We start from the raw sequence: 17,229 nt of genomic DNA, 5'->3' as shown, positions 1-17,229 counted from the left end.
ATCCCGGAACTCCGGGATCATGCCCTGAGCCAAAGGCAGATGCTCAACCACTGAGCCACCCAGGCGTCCCAAGACAGTCTACTTCTAAGTTTACTTCTATATTTGATTGGTTATGTACTCTACAGAGATCTTATTTCTGATTACTTTCTAATCCAGCTTTCTCAGAGGGTCATTTAAAGATATTTAAGGGCTTTTGGACTTTAATCCCAGCATTGCTTACTTTTTCAATCAATTGCTAGCATCTTGTTTTTCTATTACTAAAGTTGAAATAATTTTATTTGTAAATACTGTCATTAGGTACACAATTAAATTAAGCCTATTGGGCCTTTGTCCTGAGTGTGGAATTAATGATTATCCATGAGTTTTTATCTCTGAATAGAATTTCATGTAAACTTCTCTATTGAAAGCTACACAAAGTTAAACCGTGTTTGTTTTTTAAAGATATTTATTTGAGGAGAGAGAGAGAGAGAGAAAGAGCACACAAGCAGGAGTGAGGAGTAAAGGGAGAAGCAGGCTCCCCATCAAGCAGGGTGCCTGGTTGGGACTTGATCCCAGGAATCTGGGATCATGAACCAAGTTGAATGCAGGTACTTCAGATGCCCCCAAAGCTGACTGTTTTACTGTTTTAACAATTGATTTGTTTCCTTCTTACCCAAATGTCTTTTAGTTGACAGATTATTCCTAGTTTGCTTAGTGTTCATGTGTTCATTTTGTAAGTCCTAAGCGTACCTTTTTTTTTTTTTTTTTTTTTTAGTTAATGGCATTGGGCCATAAAACTATTTTAAAAGTAGTGTTTATGAATAATTTTTTAGGGGTCATAACTGCTTAAAACATACTAAAGTACCTGAAAGGTCCAAATGTAATCAGTGGTTATTGTACTTAAAATAGTAGCATTGTCCTTATGTTTTCTTTTCTTTTTTTTTTAAAGATTTTATTTATTCATGAGAGAGAGAGACATAGGCAGAGGGAGAAGCAGGCTCTGCAGGGAGCACGACACAGGACTTGATGATCCCAGGCTACTGGGATCATGCCCTGAACCAAAGGCAGACAGACGCCGAACTGCTGAGCCACCCAGGTGTCCCTGTCCCTGTGTTTTCAAAATAGTATTGATTTGGGCTGTTTTGGTCCCGAACTAGACCATATTACATACATTTTCATACATTTCCAATAGATCTAATAATAGGACTTGAACTATTTAACATTGATGTTGAACATTAACCTGGTAAGATGGGGAAATATACTGTATGTCTCCTTTTTGAAATAGCAAATAATCAGTTTCATTCATGGTAGCCACTTTATACAGAAAAACTCTTCTAACTTTTCTTTTGTAGGTGAGTTTGATAAAACATGGTTCAGCTCTTCAGAGAGAGAAAGAAAAGTTAAAGATCTCAGTGAAAGCTTTTATACAAATTGTAGGTATGAACAGGTTAATGTTTCTTGCTTTTAACTTTCTTTAGAGTAATGATTTTATTGTTTGGGTAAAAATGGACATTCATTATAAAAAAGATTTACCCAATACCTAAGAAAATGCAGAGATGAAAGTTAAAAATCAATCACACTATATCTCACTATCATGAAATACAAAGTAGGTTGATTTTATTCCAGGGATTTTATTCCAGTGCTACTTGTTGAATGACAGCATCAGTCTCTGCTGGAAGCTTGGGAAAATGCAGATTCTTGGGCCCCAATCCCAAATCTATGAATCAGAATCTGTAAGAGTGGGGCCCAGCAATCTATTTTAATAAGCCCTTCAGGGGATTCTTATACATTCATAAATTTGGGAAGCCCTGCTCTGTGTGCTTCTGAAAGCTGTATAAACATACAGAAATAATTTTATAAAAATGTGATTGTGTTGTTTGTGCTACTCTTAATAATTATTAATTTAGTTTTACTTCAATCTTAAATAGCACTTGGAGGCAGTTCAAGATGGCAGCTTAGGAACACCCTGAACTTACCTCTTTTCATAGACACACCAGATCTGCAGCTACTTAAGAAATAATTTCTATTCAGAAAGATCTGAAAACTAGCTGAACAGCTCCTTCTACAACAAGGAATGGAAGGGCCACATTGAAATGGATAGGAGAGTTGGAGATGGAGGCGTGATCTTGCCAAAACTTCACCCCTCATGCAGCAACTCACAGTAGGGAACTTACAGGTCTGGAGTCTTTCTTGACATGAGGAGGGACAGGTTTATACCCCACTTTGGGTATGCCAGTCCTTGGAGTCTACACTGGAGAGACAAGGCCCCCTAGATGGATTTGGAAACCAAAGGGGCTTGTGTACAGTAGACCTTGGGGGCTCTGGGGAATCTGAGATACTCCTTTTGAGGGGTTCACATGTAAGCACACTCACCTTGGAATCCAGTGCAAAGGCAGTGGTTTGAAAAGTGACTAGTGTGAAGTGATTTATATGTGAAGATTCATTTGCTAATTCTGAAGTGTTTGCTGGAATAGTTGGGACCAGTTGGGACAGAGGTACTTGTGAGAACCATTTTTGTGCTCTCCTTCCACTTTGCTATTGTAGTCAGTCATGGTGGACACAGTCTCCCTAAAGCCATGAGTGTGTGCCCCATCCCCAGCCATCCCCCTGCCTCACTAAAGCTTTGAGAGTATCCTGACCAAATTGTTCTCCTGCGTCCCTAAAGCCATGGATGTGCCCCACCCCCAGTACTCTTTCAGCTTTGCTAAAGCCCGCCTTTGAGTGCAGTCCACAGAGGGAATGCCCGTTAACCAACTGTCCCTGGTGGCCAGACTGGCTTGAATTTCTGTGCCCCATGGAGCTGTAATAGGAAGGTAGTTTGGGGAAGGCTACCATACCCAAGGTACTACAGAGACAGCAGGCTGAAATACACCACTAGCCTACCTGTGATAAAGGCCCATCTCCTTGTCCTGGAGCTCCAGCCTAAGGGATAGGCTTCAGAGGTGCTCTTGCAAGGTAGGCAAGGAGACAACACCATCTTTGATCTCTCCTTTGGCCTCAACACAGCTTGCTAATACTTCCAAAAAGTTTATACACTTGTCTGAAGCCCTGATTTTTGCAGCTGGAGTTCAGGAGACCCCTCTAGATCTCTTGGGCTGGAGATCAGCAGGGTTTACAGTTATGGTGCCCCAGGGCCATATATTTGCCTACTCCAAGAGCTCCTTCCTGTGGAACTTTCAGTCAGCCTGAAACTAGGTGCTGAGATCTCCCTTTGGAACACTGGCAGGGCTTGACACACTCTCACCAAATGGGATCTATCAAGAATAATTCAGGCTAATTAGGTAATCCCAAAGTTTCAGACAACCAAGAGTTAAGGCAAGATGAATAATAAGATTTATTCACCTATATAAGCCTACTTCTTCAAAAGTGGGAGAGATAACCTTTGCTTAATACATAGAAACAGAGAGTCAAGGAAAATGACACAGGAATATTTTCCAAACAAAGGAGACAAAACCTCAGAAAGAAGACCTTAATGAAGTAGAGATAATTAATCTACCTGATAAAAGGTTCAAGGTAATGGTTATAAAGATGTTTACCAGAGTCAGAAGAATAGTTGAACACAGTGAGACTTCAACAAAGGGTTAGTAAATATAAGGAAGTACCAAATACAAGTCACAGAGCTGAAGAATAAAGTAACTGAACTGAAAAATGTACTAGAAATGTTCAGCATCAGAATAAATGAAGCAGAAGAATAGATCAGTGACCTGGGGGCAGGGCAATGGAACTCAGCCAAATAAAACAGCAACAACAGTATTGATGAAGACAGCTTAAGGAACCTATGGGACAATGTCAAATGGAATAACATTCACATTACAGGGATCCCAGCGGAAAAGAAGATGAGAGGCAGAAGACTTCCCTAATCCAGGGAAGAAAACTGACATCTAGATCTTAGAAGCACAGAATTCCAAATAAGATGAACTTAAAGACATCCACATCAAGAGACATAATAATTACAATGTCAGAATTAAAGAGGGGATCTTAAAAGCAATAAGAGAAAAACAACTTGTAAAGTACAGGGGAATACCCAAGTCACTATCAACTGATACTTCAGATGAAGCTTTACAGGCTGGAAGGGAGTGGCATGATAGATTTGAGGTGCTGAAAGGAAAAAAAACTTCCAACTAAGAATATTCTACCTGCCAGTATTGGAGAAGAGTTTACTAGACAAGCAAAAGCTAAAGGAGTTCACCACTACCCTAGCCTTACAAGAAATGTTAAAGGGACTTGGTTAAGCTGAAAAGGAAAGATACTAATAACAAAACGTGGGAAAGTAAAAATCTCACTCGTAAGGGCAAATATATAACAAAGGTAGTGGATTAACCAATTATAAACCTACTATAGGGGAACGTGTGGGTGGCTTAGTTGGTTGAGCATCTGCCTTTGGCTCAGGTCGTGATACCGGGGTCCTGGGATTGAGTCCCACATTGGGCTCCCCATAGAGAACCTGCTTCTCCCTCTGTTTCTCCCTTTCTCTTTGTGTCTCTCATAAATAAAATCTCAAAAAAAAAACAACCCTACAATGAAGGTTAAAAGACAAGTGGCAAACTTGTCTACAACAATTTGGTATGCACAAAGTAAGATGATGTAAAATATGTCATAAAAACAAAATGTGGTGGGGAACAGAAATGTAGAGTTTCTATAATACATTCAGATTTAAGTTGCTATCAACTTGAAATAGGCTTGTATTTAATATGTAAGTATGTGTAAATATATACCTAAATATATAAGTATAAATATAAGTATATAAATATAAATGTGTGTGGGTGTGTGTGTAAGTAGGTTGTTAGCTGTGAACCTCATGGTAACTACAAAGCAAAAACTTATGGTAGACGTAGAAAAGATAATGAGAAAAGATTCTAAACATTAAACTAAAGAAAGGCATCAAACCACAAGGGAAAAGAAAAGAAAAAAAGAACAGAGGAACTACAAAAACAACCAGAAAATAATGAACAGAATGGCAAGAAGTACGTACCTATCAATAATTGCTTAAATGTAAATGGGCACAATCTCCAATCAAAAGATGTAACGATATACTATTATATGTTGGCTAATTGAATTAAAAAGACCTACAGTAATTGAATAGATTTTTTTTAAAAAGGCTCATTTATATATTTGCCCATAAGAGATTCACTTCAGATCTAATGGCACAGAGACTAAAATATGCATAGGAATTCCTAAATAAATCAGATATTGACAGACTTAAAGGGAAAAATGGACAGCAGTACAATAATAGAAGACTTTAATACTCCACTTATATCAATGAATAGGTTATCCAGATAGAAAACCGATAACATATCAGCCTTAAAACAACATGAGGCCAGGTGGACTCATTAGGTATACAGGTAACTCTTGAACAGTGAGTTTGACCTGTGTGAGTGGGTCCACTTATATACAGATTTTTTACAATATAATACTGTACATGTATTTTCTGTTCCTTATGATTTTCTTAATAACATTTTCTCTAGTTTTTTATAAGAATATGATATATAGTATAACCTACAAAATATGTATTAATCAACTATAGTATCAGTATGGCTTCTAGTCAGTGATAGGCTCTTAATAGTTAAGTTTTTAGGAACACAAAGGTGATATATGGATTTTTGACTGCACAGGAGGTCAGTGCCCTAACTCTTAGATTTTTCAGGGGTGAATTGTATACAAAGTATATTATCTAAAAGCCACAGAATACACATTCTTCTCTGCATATGGGTAGGCCTTCAGGATAGGTCACACGTTAGATCACAAAACAAGTCTCAGTAAACTTAAGAAGATTGAAATCATATCAAGTATCTTCTATAACGATAGTGGTATGAAACAAACCAATTACACAAAGAAAACTGGAAAAATCATAAATATGTGAAAATTAAATAACATACAACTGTTATAATCAATGGGTCAGTGAAGAAATCAGACAGGAAATTAAAAATGCCTTGACATAAATGGAAATATAGCATTCCAAAATCTATAGGATGCAGCAAAAGCAGTTCTAAGAGTGAAGTGCACAAAAAGATAACTCTACCTAAAGGAATTAGAAAAACAACAGATAAATGCCACAGTTAGAAGGAAAGAAATAATAAAAGATTCAGAGCAGAAATAAATGAGACTAAAAAACTATAGAAAAGATCAATGAAAGTAAGAGCTGATTATTTTCAGAAATGAAAGAAGTTAACATACCACAGAAATCAAGGATCAAATAGACTATTATGCTAATGAAGTGGGTTAATTCCTAGTAATATACAGTCTTTCAAGACTTCCAATCTTCGGGCAGCCTGGGTGGCTCGGCAGTTTAGTGCCATCTTCGGCCTGGTGTGGTCCTGGAGTCCTGGGATTAAGTCCCGCGTTGGGCTCCTTGCATGGAGCCCGCTTCTCCCTCTGCCTCTGTGTGTGTGTGTGTGTGTGTGTGTGTGTGTGTGTGTGATAAATGGATAAAGTCTTTAAAAAAAAAAAAAAAAGACTTCCAGTCTTCCATGAAGAAGTAGAAAATCTGAATAGATGCATTACTAGTAAGGAGATGTAATCTCTAATCAAAAACCTCCCAGCAAACAAGTCCAGGACCAGATGTCTTCATGGGGGAATTCTACCACATATATAAAAAAGGAATAATACCTATTCTCAAACTATTCCAAAATATTGAAGAGAAGGGAAAGCTTCCAAACTCATGAGGCCAGCATTACTCTGAGAAGGACACCACACAAAAAAATTACAGGCTTGTATCCTTGATGAACACAGATGTAAAAATTCTCAACAAAATATTAGCAAACTGAATTGGACAATGCCTTAAAAGGATCACACCCCATGATCAGTGGGATTTATTCCTGGAATGCAAGGATGGTTTAACATCTGCAGATCAGTGTGATACACCCTATAACAAAATGAGTAACAGTCATGTGATCATCTCAAGTGGGGAGAAGCCTTTGATAAAATTTGGTGTCCATTTATGATAAAAACAGTGGGTATAGAGGGAATGTACTTCAATATAATAAGGGCTATATATAACAGACTCATACTCAATGGTGTCAAGCGGGAAGCTTTCCCTCTAAGATCATGAACAAAATAAGAATGCCCACTCTTGCCTGTTCTATTCAATATAGTGTTGGAAGTCCTACCCACAGCAGTAACACAAGAAAAAGATAAAAGCATCGAAATTTGAAGAAATAAAACTATTGCTACTTGCAGATGACATAATACTATATATGGAAGACCTGAAAAACCCCACCAAAAATAAATAAATAAATAAATAAATAAATAAATAAATAATAAATAAACTCATTCATATTGCTGTATACAAAATTGGTATACACTTATGTGTTGTGTTTCTATGCACAAATAATGAAACTGTCAGAAATTAGGAAATCCTTGTCATAAGCCTAACAAAGCAATGTGTATCAAATAGGATAAAATACCTAGAAATACATTTAACCAAGGAGGTGAAAGACCTGTACATTGAAAACTGTAGGATACTGATGAAAGAAGTTAAGTCACAAATAAATGGGAAGTTATTCTATGCTCTTGTCTGGGAGAACTAATACTGTTAAAATGTCCATAGTACCCAATGCAATATACATGTTCAGTGTAAACTCAGAATTATATTTAATTTTTTATTTTATTTTTTTTAAGATTTTATTTATCCATGAGAGACAAAGAGGCAGAGACATACATAGAGAGAAGCAGGTTCCCTGCAAAGAGCCCGATATGAGACTCAATCCCAGACCCCAGGATCATGGCCTGAGCCAAAGGCAGATGGTCAACCACTGAGCCACCCAGGTGTCCCTCTATCAGAATTTCAATGCTATTTTTCACAAAACTAGAACAAATAATTTCTTCAAAGATTTTTAAAAAGTAATCTATACCCAACAGGGGACTTGAATGTACAACCCTGAGATCAAGAGTCACATTGTCTACCAACTGAGACAACCCAGGCACTCCTAGAGCAAATAATTCTAAGGTTTGTGTAGAATCAGAAGATTCTGAATAGCCCAAGCAGTCTTTAGAAAGAAGACCAAATGGAAGATATCATAGTCCAGACTTCAAACTATACTGCAAAGCTGTAGTATGAAAACGGTATGGTAATGGCATAAAAACAGACACAGATCAATGAAACAGAATAGAGAACCCATATATAAACCCACACTTTTCTGGCCAATTAATCTATGACAAAGGAGGCAAGAATATACAAGGAAGAAAAGACTGTCCCTTCAATAAATGGTAATGGGAAAACTACACCTAAATGAAAAGAATGAAACTATATATACAAAAATTAACTTGTAATCGGTAAAATATTTGAATGTAAAGCCTGAAACCATAAAATTCCTAGAAGAGAACAGGTGGTTAGCTCCTTGACATCAGTCTTGGCATTGAATTTTTGGATCTATCTCCAAAAGCAAAGGCAACAAAAGCAAAATCAGTAAGTGGGACTATATCAAACTAAAAGGCATCTGCACAGCAAAGGAAACCATCAATAAAATGAAAAGGCAATCTACTGACGGGAGAAAATATGTACAAATCCTATATCTGATAAGAGGTTAATATCCGAAATGTATAAACTCAATAGCAAAAAAAAAAAAAACAAAAACAAACATATTGAAAAGAAGGCAGAGGATCTAAACAAACATTTTTCCAAAGAATGTATACAAATGGGCAACAAGCACATGAGAAGATGCTCAACTAATTTTCAGGGAAATGCAAGTCAAAACCACAATATGATACAACTGCATACCTATTAGAATCAAATCAACAAGAAATAAGTGTTGGCGAGGATGCATAGAAGAGGGAACCCTGGGCAGCCCCGGTGGTGCAGCGGTTTAGCGCCGCCTGCAGCCCAGGGTGTGATCCTGGAGACCTGGGATCGAGTCCCACGTCGGGCTCCCTTCATGGAGCCTGCTTCTCCCTCTGCCTGTGTCCTCTCTCTCTCTCTAAATAAATAAATAAATAAATACATAAATACATAAATAAAATTTTTTTAAAAAAAGAAAAGGGAACCCTTCTACACTATTGGTGGGAATGCAAATTGGTGCAACCGGTATAGAAAAACAGTATGGTGATTCCTCAGAACATTAAAAATAGAACTATCATGTGATCAGCTGTTTCACTTGTCGGTGTTTTTTTTTTTTTTCTTTTTAAGAAAATGAAAACACTAATTTGAAAAGGTATTTGCACTCTTATGTTCATTGCAGCATTATTTACAATAGCCAAGATGTGGAAACAATGTGTCTGTCAATGGATGAATAAAGATGATGTGATTAGATAGATAGATAGATAGATATAGACAGATATAGATAGATATAGATATAGATATATAGACAACGGCCTTGCCATTTGCAGCAACAGGGATGGACTTTGAGGGTATTATGCTATGGGAAATACATTCGATTTCACTTATCTGTGGAACCTAAGAAACAAAACTCAGATACAGGGAACAAATTGATGGTTATCAGAGGGAAAGGGGTTAGAGGGCTGAAGCGGATGAAGGGAGTCAGTTATATGGTGTTGGATGGTAACTAGAATTACTGTGGTGATCACTTTGTAATGCATACAAATACTGAACTGCATACAAATACTGAGTCATTATGCCATCCACCTGAAACTAAATTCTACCATTTTACCTTAATTAAAAATGTCTTGAGGGGAGCCCAGGTGGCTCAGCAGTTTAGCGCCGCCTTCAGTCCAGGGTCTGATCCTGGAGACCCAGGATCGAATCCCACATTGGGTTCTCTGCATGGAGCCTGCTTCTCCCTCTGCCTATGCCTGTGCCTCTCTCTCTCTCTCTCTCTCTCTCTCTCTCTCTTATGATTTAATAAAATAAAGTCCTTTAAAAAAAATGTCTTTTGTATATGTGAACCACCTAATGTTAGCCAACACATATTAGGTACTTCACAAATCAACTGTTAGTATCACTAGAATGAACTATCTAATAAATTGCTCAATAAAAGGTAGGCAAAAGCAAAAAAAAAAAAATATGTAATTGAAAAAAGAGAACTTGAGAGAAATGAAGGAACCCTGAATATCAGAAAAATGTTTTTCACTGGAAGGGATATGAGTTAAGGGGAAAAAAGGTTTATAAAGAACATAAACAAATGGGACAAGTTGTTTTTTGAATTCTTAAATTTTTTTTTAATTTTTATTTATTTATGATAGTCACAGAGAGAGAGAGAGAGAGGCAGAGACACAGGCAGAGGGAGAAGCAGGCTCCATGCACCGGGAGCCCGACGTGGGATTCGATCCCGGGTCTCCAGGATCGCGCCCTGGGCCAAAGGCAGGCACCAAACCGCTGCGCCACCCAGGGATCCCTGTTTTTTGAATTCTATGTGTCAGTTCAGAGTATTTTTTGACTCCCTGATATAAAGGAGTAAGGAGTGAATACTTGTGCTTATTCCCATCTCCTGGTTTTGGTGGATTTATTCTATGCTGTGTTGTTAAGATTTTTTTTTTAAAGGACTTTATTTTTTTATTTGAGAGAGAGGTAGCAAGAGATAACATGAGTGGGGAGGAGAGGGAAAAGCAGACACCCCCACTGAGCGGGGTGCTGGATGTAGGGCTCAGTCCCAGGACCCCAGGATCATGACCTGAGCTGAATGCAAATGCTTAACCAACTGATCTACCCAGGCACCCCTGTTTTTAAGATTTCTAACATCTATATTCTCTCACACTTCGTTTAGTTCTGTTTTAAACCGTTTTAGTCCTCATCACCTCAGTACTGTGGCTTCTCCATTCCTGAGTTGATGAATCTCTTGATTGAGTGTATTTCAGGGTTAGGTAATTGCTTCAAGCTATAGATGGCATGTTCCTTGAGTTCTTTTTAATTTTTTAAAAGATTTATTCATTTGAGGGACGCCTGGGTGGTTCAGTGGTTGAGCATCTGCCTTTGGCTCAGGGTATGATCCTGGAGTCACAGGATTGAGTCCCGCATTGGGAGCCTGCTTCTCCCTCTGCCTGTGTCTCTGCCTCTCTCTGTGTCTTTCTCATAAATAAATATTTTTTAAAAGTTTATTCATTTGAGAGAGAGACAGAGTCAGGAGCAGGGCCAGAGGGAGAGGGAGAGAAGATTCCAAGCAGACTCCTTGCTGAGCACAGAGCCTGACATGGGGCTCGGTGTCATGATCACAACCTGAGCTGAAGCCCAGAGTTGGGCAGATAAGCACCCAGGCACCAACCAGGCACCCCTCTTGCTTGAGTTCTTGCATACTTGCTTGAGAATGCTTGTCTTTTGTTTTTATACTTGAAGGATGACTAGGTATAAAATTTCCAGATCACAGGTTCCTTCTCTAAGAACATGGCAAATATTGCTCCTGCTCCTTGATTTTGTATTTTTTGATTGGCAGGATTTCCTTTTTTATTCATTAGGAAGGATATGTGAGTGATATATTTTTTGAGCTTTAATGCTGTTGTTTCCTCTAATGCTTTGAGTATGTCTGCCTGATGTTTTCATTGTTGAAAAACAACTCGGCAGGAGGTGATATCCTTAGGGAGCACTTGTATTAGAATTTTGTGGTCATTATTATATTGGGGCAAGGAATGCTACTGTAGAAAAGTCTGATTTTTTTTTCTGCCTTCTTAAAAGTGACCTGCTTTGTCATCCAAAATGCCTGACAGTTTTTTCCTTTATATTTGGAGGTCAGTAATATAACCAAGGTACATCTATGTGTCACTCATAATTATTTTTTTCTTTACACTGTGCTCTTTAATCTGTAGGTTTCTTCATTGAGGGACATTTTACTTATTTATTACCATGAAGATTTTTTTGTCCAATTATTGGGTCCTATATTTTATGGTACCAGTTTTCCTACTGAATATTATCTTGTTCTCCATACCTTCTATCTTCTACTTGTTTTGTCTTTTGCTTCTGCATTTACTTTAATCATCTCAGATTGGTCCTCTTTGTCAGTAATTTTGTTTTTACCAGTTTCTGTTCTGTTCCTTGATGTTTTAAAAGTATTTGTTAAGTAATGATATGTTTGTTGGCTGTATGTTTATTTCTTTAGCACAAACTACCATTTCATATTATTCTACTTTATCTTGCCCCTTAGAGTTTGTTTTTAATTGATTGTTTTGTTTTTAAGTTCTTTATTATGAATTGGCCTTTGAGAATTTTCTTTGGCTTCCTGGGTTGTTTCCTTCCAGAATGAGTTCTTTGCCATTTATATGCCTTATTCATTTCTTCAACTTTTTCCTTTTATCTTTTTTGTTTCTTCTAAGTTGTTATATAGGTTCATTGTTTTTTCAGCATGTTGGTGCTTGATGTAGGAGGCTCAGAGAACATCGGCTTACTTATATATGGTGTTGAAGAATTATTTTTAATATCGTACCCATCTTACCTAAACTTATTTTTCTCTTGGGCCTCAATTTGAATGCTGAATATTGCAGGGAGCAGGGGAAGGGACACAAAGAAGCAGGGTAACTGAGAAGCCAGATGGGCTATCTGACTTTTAGGCTCTGCTCCCTTAAAGTACCAACTGTTCCCCTCCTGATTTTCCTCTAACTACTCATGAATTCCATATCTTGTGTGGATACATCCTCAAGCTTCAAACCCTTGAGTTCATTTTGCTCTGAGCCCTAGGAAGTGACCCCTCCTCCAAAAATGTGGAAATGGTTAGAAACTTTTACCCTTGCTTGACTTTTTCCCATATTACTTATTCCTTGCTTAGTTCCTCTTCTTTTGAAAGCTGTTTCTGATAAGTATTTGGATTTTATTAACTCTTTCCCCACAGCCACTTCTTTGTGGAGGTAGAATTAAGAATTATCAGAAGTCACATGAGACTTTCTGTTTCTTATTGAGACTATCACTCTTCAAAATTTGTTACAAGAGGTTGTATATTTGGTTGTTGCTGATAACATTTGGCTTTTAAATTTTTATTTAAATTTTTATTGTAATCAGTTTTGAATAGGGAGATTTTATAATCTAGCTCAAGGTTTCTTAACCTTGACACAAATGACATTTTGGGTTGGATAGTTCTTTTTCATAGAGGATTGGCTTGTGGATTGTAGATGTTTTTGTTTGTTTTTGTGGTTATTGTTGTTGTTTGCATTGTGGGATGTTTAACAGCATCCCTGGCTTCTACCCACAAATGCCAGTAGCATTCCCCTAGTTGAGACAGTTAAAAATATCTTCATGGGCAGTCCAGGTGGCTCAGCGGTTTAGCGCCTGCCTTCGGCCTGGGGCATGATCCTGGAGACCCAGGATCGAGTCCCACCTGCGTGGAGCCTGCTTCTCCCTCTGCCTGTGTCTCTGCCTCTCTCTCTCTGTGTCTCTCTCTGTCTTTCATGAATGGATGAATGGAATCTTTAAAAAAAAAAAATATCTTCAGGCATTGCCAGATATTCCCTGGGGAGAAAAATCACCCTGGGTTTGGAACTACTGTTTAACTTATTCTCTCATCTTTACTCCTCTTGCTAAACACCTGCATCTAAATCTTAAACAGTTCTTTCTTGGGTAGCTTGGTAAGTATTACCAAAGATGCACCACAAAAGAAAAAAAAAAACCCTCATACACTCTTGCAGTTCAACTTTATACTACACGAATGTTAACTGTGTAGGACTTACAAGCTATCTGAATAGTAATCCATGAGTTAAAAAAAAATGTTTATGAACAATGTGGAATTTTACTGCGTGAAAAAAATTAAGACCTTTTTTTTTTAATGACTTCTTGTTTGGAGTAATGATACTCAGTGTAGATTTATGTTTTTCTCCCCCATTAATTAAAATCATGTTGTTAGCCAAGTAAGTGAAGAAAATTCTTATTGGCAATTCAGTTGTTTCCCGTTTAGGAGACTGACACTCTCCAGTTCTAAGCTAAATAATTGTCATGGTAAAGTAATTTCCTTGAAAAGAACAGGCATTGATTCGCCCCTGTTACTCACAAATCCTATTTCAGTCAAATTGGAAAACTATTAAGTTTTTGGGAAAAAATCAATAGGTATCAGGAAACCATTAGATCTTGTGGCCCTTGCTATATCTTGCATGAGTAATCACTGTAAACAGCTGACAGGTATTTCTCACTGTTGACACAGAGTGATGCTTGGGGGACCACATCTCTTCAGGGTAGGTGGACAGCTTCAGACACTGGAATGAGTTCAGTTATCCTTGTTTTTCCCTACTCCTCATTCTTTTAGACAGCCCTGTCACTAACTGGACCTGTGATGCTTTGAAAAATCAAATACTTTCTTTACTGCCAGTTTTCTTTCTCTTGTATAGGGCATACTGATCAGGGCTTCTGGTTTGCCACCAAACCAATTTCTGTCAAAAACAAGGTTTAATTTCTTACTTAGAAATTATTTTTCCTCAGACACAAATTTTATATCAGTATTGAATAGTGTGAGGTTTTATTAGTAATGCTGTAGATTATATAATTTTACCTCCTCTTTCTCTTCTTTTTTTCTTCTATAAAACTTAAAAGCTTTTCTCTTTTTTTTTGTCTAATGACTTCAGAATTATCTATGTTGTGGTTTGCTTTCCTTTAGAGAGATAATTCATTATTTGTGAGCTGTATGATTATTAAATTTGAGAGAGAAAAAATAAAAATAAGTCCTATATGCACATATAATACCCAGATTATTTGGTAATATCTGTTGGTAGATTATTATGGCACTGATAGAAGCTTGGTATTGGGTTTGTGATAAGAGTTGATCTGTTTTCCTTCCTTCCTTCTTCCTTCTTTTTTTTTTTTTTTTTTTTTTTTTTTTTTTTTTTTTTTTGAGGAAAAGGGAGAAAGGAAGAAAATATAAAGAGTAAAGGATTCTATCATTGTAATTTCCATAAAGAAGTTTGGAAAGCCATACTTAATTCGTATATGTGTTCGCCTGCTAATTCTGTTAGGACAAATTAAAACAGCATGGACAGAATAATGTTTCTCAGTTTTGTTTTTTTTCCTCAGTTTAAAGAAATATTTTTATTTGATGAATATTATATATATTTTTCAGGTGCTGTAGCTTCTATGTTTTGGGTTGATGCTGAATTAGGGGTTGATATTTATCTTGATGGTAAGTGAAAAAGCAAATATTTTTGTTTTCAAGTACAGTGTTATAGTTAAGATTTTTTTTTTCATTCACATTTTAATCCTCGCATTGTTACTCCTTTTAAATTTGTTTAGTTTGATAATGAAGTGAGCCTTTGTTTATAACAGATTACAAAGCCTCAGACAATGGTAGAACTAGATGCTGGATCTTAATGTCACCTCCCAATTAGTGCTTTCACTAGGATTTTCCTTTTAAAATACGATGTAGGGTTTTGTTTTGTTTTTTTTTTTTTTTTGAGATTTATTTATTTATTCATGAGAGACACACAGAGAGAAACAGAGACATAAGCAGAGGGAGAAGGAGAAGCTGTCTCCCTGCAGGGAGCCTGATGGTGGAACTGGATCCTAGATCCCAGGATCAAGCCCTGAGCCAAAGGCAGATGCTCAACCACTGAGCCACCCAGCTGTCCCTGATGTGGGTTTCTTTTATCCTCTGTTTGATTTATGTACTTAGTATATTAGCAAATGTACAGTATGAGAATCATATTTCTACATTTCAATTTCAAGAATTAAGCAAAGCCCTCACCCCTTACTTTATTTGCTGTAACTTTTGGACAATTTTATTCATAGACTTCATTTAAGACATATTAGAAACTTTGTGAATGAAGTAACTATGCCCCTCTCATCCTTTCCCTTCTTTAAACCAGGTCTTCCTTAGACTAAAGAGTGAAATTTAAGACTGTGCCCAGTCATTTGGCGCTAATATGTGTAGCATGTAGTTGGTTGAATTCCCTAGATATCGTCAAACTCATTCTGCTGTTACCATTTGAAAAAATTATTTAGCTTATACATTCAGAGATTGCCAAACAAATTGACCTTTTGGAAACTTAGGTACATGTTATGGAAAATATTAGTGTGAGATTCAATGCAAAGTACTGAGAATAAGATCTCTAAAGACATCTCAGATTTAAAAAGCAATAATTTAAATGTTAAGAAAAGTCTTGATTTTGATTATGTGAATAAAAACTGGAAAAATAACCTATCTTGTGTAATTTATCACATTCCACTTTATATTATGGAATTTGTCTCATCATATTTTGGAATGTGAGCTTTTTAAAGGCCAAAGAAATCTTATTTTCTTCTTTATTTAATTTAAAAAATATTTTATAATCTCTATAATGCCTTAACATGGTGCTAAGCACTCAGTACACATTTGAAATGTGTTTACTTATTGGTGGAATTGAATTAAATTGCATCTTTGTCAATACTTTATTGAGTAACATTTGGCAACTGAAATAGGTTAGTTGTGATTTTCATTCTCAAGTATAAAGGTGATTAAAAGATGTATTCCTTTGTAGGTATCATAACTGTTGTGGATTCAAAATATGGATTAAAAGTAAGTTGAAAGATTGCTGTGCATTGCTAATTATTGGTTAAAGCTGGGAATGTGGATCGATTATCTTATTTTTTCTACATTTTTGTTTGGGTATTTTAATAAAAAACTTTTTTTTAAATATCCTGAACAGTAGATGAAATTTGTGTGTCTTAATTATTGCATTTTAAAATTAAGTTATTTTCTGTTACCCTGGTTTGATATGATAGAAATTGGAAGTGTAATATTTTATAATGACTGTATTAAAGGATACAGTTTGGGTATGTGTAACTCCTCACTGGGATTCAACCCCAATGTTGATGGGTTTTTCTAGTTGATAGAAAAAAGTGAGCTTGATAAAACAGAACTTTTTTTTTCTTGTTAAACTGCTATCAGAAATAATTGCATTTAAAAATATAATTGCTTTACCTTATTTTGAAGAAATCAAGATTTATACATAGGTGTAATGAGGAGAAACTCTCCTTTAAAAGTCATCCTCCCTCAAAAAAAAAAAAAAAGCCATCCTCCTGTGAATGTTTTCATAACTATCAAGCTCCTCAAATGCATTTAAAGAGACTTCAGTTCATAAAATGCACCTAGTAAGATTTTTATTTATTTTTTTTTAAGATTTATTTATTTATTCATGAGAGACACAGAGGGAAAGAGAGGCAGTGACACAGGCAGAGGGAGAGGGAGAAGCAGGCTCCATGCAGGGAGCCTGATGTGGGACTCGATCCTGGGTCTCCAGGATCATGCCCTGGGCTGAAGGCGGCGCTAAACCACTGAGCCACCCAGGCTGCCCTAGTAAGATTTTTTAAAACATATTAGTGCATAAAATAAAACAGTAATTCTCAACTTTCCAAGTGAAATATTACTAGGGAAAAGAGAATGAAATTATCTTCCATCTCCTGGTCCCAGTCTGGAATGTGGA

General features: G+C 36.6%; 1 protein-coding gene across 12 annotated transcripts in view; it reads left to right on the top strand.

Annotated features, from left to right (window-relative positions):
- LOC144319687 (zinc-regulated GTPase metalloprotein activator 1B) overlaps positions 1–17,229 on the top strand; it is a 57,710-nt gene that overhangs the window by 8,203 nt on the left and 32,278 nt on the right. For 6 of the 12 annotated variants that reach the window (XM_077908197.1, XM_077908204.1, XM_077908171.1 and 3 more), the window contains exons 5-7: positions 1,332–1,412; positions 14,892–14,951; positions 16,285–16,322. In XM_077908197.1, the coding sequence (XP_077764323.1) occupies positions 1,332–1,412; positions 14,892–14,951; positions 16,285–16,322 (179 nt within the window). Of the gene's footprint in view, positions 1–1,331; positions 1,417–14,891; positions 14,952–16,284; positions 16,323–17,229 lie in introns of those variants that run through there. The other 6 variants (XM_077908252.1, XM_077908229.1, XM_077908213.1 and 3 more) reach the window with 2 other exon arrangements.

Source organism: Canis aureus, chromosome 1 (genome assembly GCF_053574225.1).
Source record: "Canis aureus isolate CA01 chromosome 1, VMU_Caureus_v.1.0, whole genome shotgun sequence".
NCBI lineage: Eukaryota > Metazoa > Chordata > Mammalia > Carnivora > Canidae > Canis > Canis aureus.
Note: the sequence above shows the minus strand (reverse complement) of the source record. Positions and strands in the feature narration are given on the sequence as shown.